Here is a 5,822-nt window from a genome sequence, read left to right on the forward strand (position 1 = left end):
ACCTCTATACTATCTTTATGTGTCCACCCATCTCTGCTCTCTCCCTTCAGGACATGACTATACATCTCACCTCTATACTATCTTTATGTGTCCACCCATCTCTGCTCTCTCCCTTCAGGACATGACGGGAGGCGTTCTGGAGGAGAACCTGCACTCTATGCAGCTCACAGAGGGAGTGGACTACTATCACTTCAACTGAGCCAACACACACACACACACACACACACACACACACACACACACACACACACACAGACACACACAGAGGAAGTGGACTACTGTCACTTCAACAGAGCCTGGAGGAGCCTATAGGCTCAGGACAGAATCGGAGAGCTCGGCATCACACAATGAAGGGGACACAAAAGAAATGATGAAGAGACAGTAAGAAATAATCCCACAGGGATATACAGCTCTAAAATAGAGAGAGACAGAGAGAGAGAAATATTAGGGCAGTGAAAGAACCAAAGCAAGAGTGAGACAGTATGAAGACTGAAAGAACTAAAGCAAGAGTGAGACAGTACAAGGACTCAAAGAACTAAAGCAAGAGTGAGACAGTACAAGGACTCAAAGAACTAAAGCAAGAGTGAGACAGTACAAGGACTCAAAGAACCAAAGCAAGAGTAAGACAGTACAAGGACTCAAAGAACTAAAGCAAGAGTGAGACAGTACAAGGACTCAAAGAACTAATGCAAGAGTGAGACAGTACAAGGACTGACAGGTGGAAACAGGGAGAATCAGGAGGGAATGAGAGTGACCCACAGGCTGATCACCAGACCGTTGAACTGCAGGGTCGAAACTGGACACGGCCTCCATTCACTCTGGCCTGCCGGGACAGGGGTAAGGACAGTGCAGGTTCTTAAGGCATGGCCAGCATTTATCTGGACACTGAGTAACCAGAGTAATAATCTTGATCACGCTGCATGGGGCAACTCGATGAAAACCAAATGTCAGTGTTGGATATTTCCCTTTTGGCCATGCTAATGTAATGTATAAATGATTCTAGATAAATGACTGGAAGTTAATGAGCAAACATCTGGTGTTGCCTCAAGATCTTTTTACCACTGAGAGCCGTTCTTCTTGCCTTCTCGTGTTTTTGCTCAAACTGCCAAGGACATTTCTTACCAGTCAGTGGTGTTTTGTTTTCTGCTTTCTGAGGACTTTAAGTTGGCGGAACATAGAATGTAGAAAAGTAGAAGAGAGATGTCAGAGTTTGGCGGGAAGAGAGAGAGAGAGAGAGAGAGAGAGAGATAGAGATAGAGAGAGAGGGAGGGAGAGAGAAAAAGAGAGAGAAAGAAGCGGATCTGCTCTCTCCCTCCCTCTCTCCCTCTCTCCCTCCCTCTCTCCCTCTCACAAACACCACTAGGCTTGAGTAAACTCTCACATTTACTTAACACATGCTCACCAATTACACAAACACACACACACACAGTCACTTTTTACATTCCTGATTGCCCGTGTCATTGCATAGCCCCCATCTGTAGTCACAGCGACCAGCCTCGGGTTTGGGTACATTTGCATGAGTGCCACAGAACATACCTGTGTGTGTGTGTGTGTGTGTATGTGTGTGTGAGAGAGAGAAAGAGAGGGAGTGTGTGTGTGTGTATATGTGCATGCACATTTAGTGTGCTCGTGTGTATCTGTCTGTCTGAGTGAGTGTGTGTGTGTGTGTGTGTGTGTGTGTTATTTGTGTATGAATGCATTAGTTTATAGCATATAGAGTGCTATTTTGTGTGTCTGTGTGTGTGAGAGAGAGAGAGTTAAAGAAAGAGAGAGAGTTTGTGCATTGTGCATGCAGTTTGAGTAGAAGAGGTCTGCCCTGGAATGTGCCTGTTCCATTAACAGTCTCCTCAAGGTCAACTGTCGCGTTCTGCCTGTCAGGAGTGTGTGGGGGGGGGGGGGGGGGGGGTCTGCATGCCACGTCCCCTGTCAGACACATTGAAAGGTTCCAGGTGACATGTCATGTCAAAGTTCAAAGGTCGGGGGTCTCTAAATATTTAAGAGTGACGGTTGGGAGCCAGCGGTCGGGAATGAGGTCACCTTTTTGACATGTCTCGTACAGCCGAGGAGCATGTAGAGCTGCAAAGCTTCGAAAAACATGTTGCTTAGAATTTTAATCTTCAGGAATTTTACAGTGTTGGTTAAAGGAAATTAAAGACCCTTTTTAAATGTTTTTTATTATTTATTTTATTATCTTATTACTTTTTTTTTCTAAATGTGATATGTTTGCCTAATCCCTTGTTGGTGATAAACAATAAAGAATGTGTAAAACACAACTCTTGGCTGAGAAGGAGACTGTTCATGTTGAAAAAGGACTGTTCATGTTTGGATTCCTTGAATGGTTTGTGGAGGTTATGGTGGTATTGTTGATGTTGTTGGTATTTCTCAAAAACCTGTGTAAATTGACTGAGCTGTGCGGGGGGGGGGGGGGGGGGGGGGATGTGCTGAGTCGGTATCACCATTGCGCACAGCTCTGTTTTTCTCACGGGAAACACTCACACAGCCCTGTCCCACCTGCTCCGCAGTGCCAAGAGCTCTTGGACTTCGGGAACACATTAGTGCGAAATGTAGTAGCCCCAGCGAGCAAATAAACACAGAAAAACACCCGACTTTGACAAACAAATAGGTAAAACTAACCCAAATATACCGTGTAGAAACTAGGCACAAAGGTGTGCCATTTAATTTGTCTTCGTCCCTGGCCTCAGTATGGTACTGTATGTGTTTCCATGACAATGATACCATTTTAATGTGTTCCTAATTGTCTCTTCCTGTCGAACTTCACATAACCCTGACACAGATGGTGTTGGAAATGCACATGCTCCTTGAGTTAACAGCCAGAGAATGATATCCTATGCATATTCATATCTGTTAAGATAAGTATGGTTAAACTTTGTGCAGAAAGAATGTAAATGTAATCATAACTGACATACTGTATCTGGTGATAGAAATAACCCAATCCAATAAAATAAAATATCATCTCTGCACAGCCTTTTCAAATGTCATTAATGGTTTGTGTATGATTTGTGGGCAACAATTTATGTTGCATTTATTTTATTTCAGTTTTCCCTCTGACTAATTCATATGGGAACACTGCAATATCAAACGTCATAATGTTGGCATACTTGAATGATGGATAGCTTATTAATGTTAGATTTTTTATATAAGGAGATGTTTACTAGATTGATCAGTTATTCCTGCATGCTTTTTATAATTTCTTCATGCTAATTTGTTGAACATACTAATCTATTTTGAGAGGTCGTCTAGCCATGTTGATTGCTTCTTACGTTGCGTGACCTCCTTGCAATGCAGCGCGCGTGTCCATCGCATTCCCTTTGTAATGGACCCTGTGCTAGATCTGTGTCTTTTATTACTCCCAAGAATATCTGCCGGCCGAACTCATAACCACACACACACACACTCGCTCCTTGAGGAAACAGCCGCATGGGCGTGGTTATGTAGCCCTATCGGCCCTCGGGGGGAGGCGTGACGCGCGCCTGAACGCCACTCGCGAGCCCGGTGGAGTTTACGAGCTCTCAAAACTTCCCCTGCTCCTTGCGACACGCTCACTTCGCCGAGGCGAACGACACTGACGAGAATAGATGTGAGCGAAAACAGGATGGATAAACCTGAGTGCCTTCATGCGTTCCGCCTTTTTTTTCCAGTCCAGCTGCGGTGCCTTTGAAACGTTATCTTGTGTGGATTTTAATGAACTTTGCTTTCCTTGGACTAAACAGCGGTTAGATTGACAGTGGAGCGAGCTGAATAATGATTGCTTTAGTCTTCGTGTATGCAGTGACCACTGCCCTGCTGTGGCCGGCAAGCAGCGCTCAGTATTCCAGTGACCAATGCAATTGGAAAGGAAGGTAAGTTTGTGAACGAATACTGCATATTATTCGAACAGTTATTGCAGACTATAATGGCCTACAGTAAAGCTGGTTGTGTCGCCGAGGTTTGGTCGTAGCGTAGCGTTGGAACGCATCTGAAATTAACTGTGTAATGAGTAAAAACGTTAGGCTGCATCAAACTGTTCGCATTATGATTTTATGTGCACTAGGTTACTAATGTACTCTTTAAGGTGTGTATTGTTATTGCTTGTTATATAAAAAAAATAAACTCACATGTTTTTCTGGAAATTGGAGGCACTTCAAACAAAAACTTGCCTATAAATCACTGTTATTTGTCCATTCAGTGCTTGACTGTGATTAGTAGCTTGCTGCAGGACAGGGGAAATGTCCCAACATGCCTTGACCCCTTTTCACCTCATGTGTCGGGACTGGTCAGTGAGCGCGATCAATAGGCATTCACTTCTGCCTTCACTTCTAATTGTGTTGATGGGCAGCTATTGTTGTGTGTGCGTGTGTGTGTGTGCGTGGGGGGGGGGGGGGGGGGGGGGGGACCAGTGCGTGGGGGGAACCAGTATGAGTTGTTTTATCAATAACAGATCCATTTTACGAATGCTAGGCCTATAGAGCGCTGTTCTCGTCCGTTGGCCAGTGTTCACCCGGAGGTCTTTCAACCTCCTGCAACCCCTCCACCCTCTCTCTTCTCTTCTCTCCTAATCTGGTCTTCATTAGGACCGACCGACTCCCGGCTAAAACCTTTCCTGCGAGGTTCTGGCTAATTAGCCACAGCCAAATGATTTTAATAGCCCATAATCAAAAACATCCTTCAAGAAATGGAGTGGCACAGCTGCGCTGGAAGAGCACATAGATGCGAGCGCGTGTGTGCGTGGGGAGAGAGGGATGAGGGAGGAGAGGGAGATACTTGGTGTGCGCGTCGGTAGCCAAACGCCACATTTGTCCGTGTGGTCAGATCTTTAGTGGAGAGAGCAGGCTCGCTCTTCAAAGTCGTCGGTTTCGGTGTGACTGTGTGGCATGCAGATTACTGTACCCAAATGCGGAGGTAAAGCGCACATCTCTGTAATTATGGAGGGGGTTAGGATAGCGCACAGATGTCTAGTTTAAAATAAACACCCACCCAGTGGCCTGTAAAGTGTTCCCATCCGATGCAAAGAAAGGTGTTTTTCCAAACGGAACAGATCAAAAAGTAGGCTAACTTTCACAGAAGCTGGTTCAAGCTTTCAACCCTTTCTTGCTGGATTCGCTCTCACATCTCAATGCGGCACGTTTAGGTCAGTACGCCAACACATCTGGCTTTTCGATAGCTTGCATTTGATATGCTATGTGGGAGCCAATGGGCTTGCCTTCAACATGCGCATTATTTCGAACGTGCGGGCCAAACCAAACCGTTTGACAAACGGCAAAGCAACAAAGAATCGCTCTTTTTTTTAGTCGGGTGGGCCGTGCGTGCTGCCAGGCAGGCGCCTAGGTTTGATCTTTGTGTTTAGTTGATGTTCCGCTCCTTGTGGTTAGTTAATGTTTATCTCGTCTTCAGAAGAGACAGCGCGTGCTGTTTAGACTGGCGCGCGCGCTCCAGACGTCACCTCCCTCTCTCAGATGGGGCAAGGCTCGCGCGATATAATGCAGTTAGCCTACCTTTATATCTGCTGATTGTAAACAGTAAACTCCCGATTTCGTCGTATACAATATGCTGTAATGTTTCAAAGAAGCAACGAGAAAATGAACAGAAACAGAGACATAACATACTAGACATGTCCATTATCTTTTCCCTAAAGTTTCGTTTTTTTTAAACTTTGGTCAGACGACCTCAGATAAGGGAGAAAGCAGACCCGTGGTCGCCTTGAGGCCCACTTATCGGTCATATCGGGTCACTGTTTTCCTAACCAGATAAGAAACAGTCCCTTAATCGAGTTTCTTCTCAGAGTAACCGCAGGGCGATAAGCTAATTAGAGTGAAATTGCGTTT

At 45.2% G+C, this 5,822-nt stretch overlaps 1 protein-coding gene across 6 annotated transcripts in view; it reads left to right on the plus strand.

Annotated features, from left to right (window-relative positions):
* Positions 1-2,170, plus strand: part of b3gntl1 (UDP-GlcNAc:betaGal beta-1,3-N-acetylglucosaminyltransferase-like 1) — a 63,733-nt gene extending 61,563 nt beyond the window's left edge. For all 6 annotated transcript variants that reach the window (XM_042105220.1, XM_042105221.1, XM_042105222.1 and 3 more), the window contains one exon: positions 119-2,170. In XM_042105220.1, the coding sequence (XP_041961154.1) occupies positions 119-199 (81 nt within the window). In that variant the 3' untranslated portion in view covers positions 200-2,170. The remainder of the gene's footprint in view (positions 1-118) is intronic.
* Positions 2,171-5,822: the final 3,652 nt, after the last annotated feature.

This window comes from Alosa sapidissima, chromosome 9, assembly GCF_018492685.1.
Source record: "Alosa sapidissima isolate fAloSap1 chromosome 9, fAloSap1.pri, whole genome shotgun sequence".
Lineage (NCBI taxonomy): Eukaryota > Metazoa > Chordata > Actinopteri > Clupeiformes > Clupeidae > Alosa > Alosa sapidissima.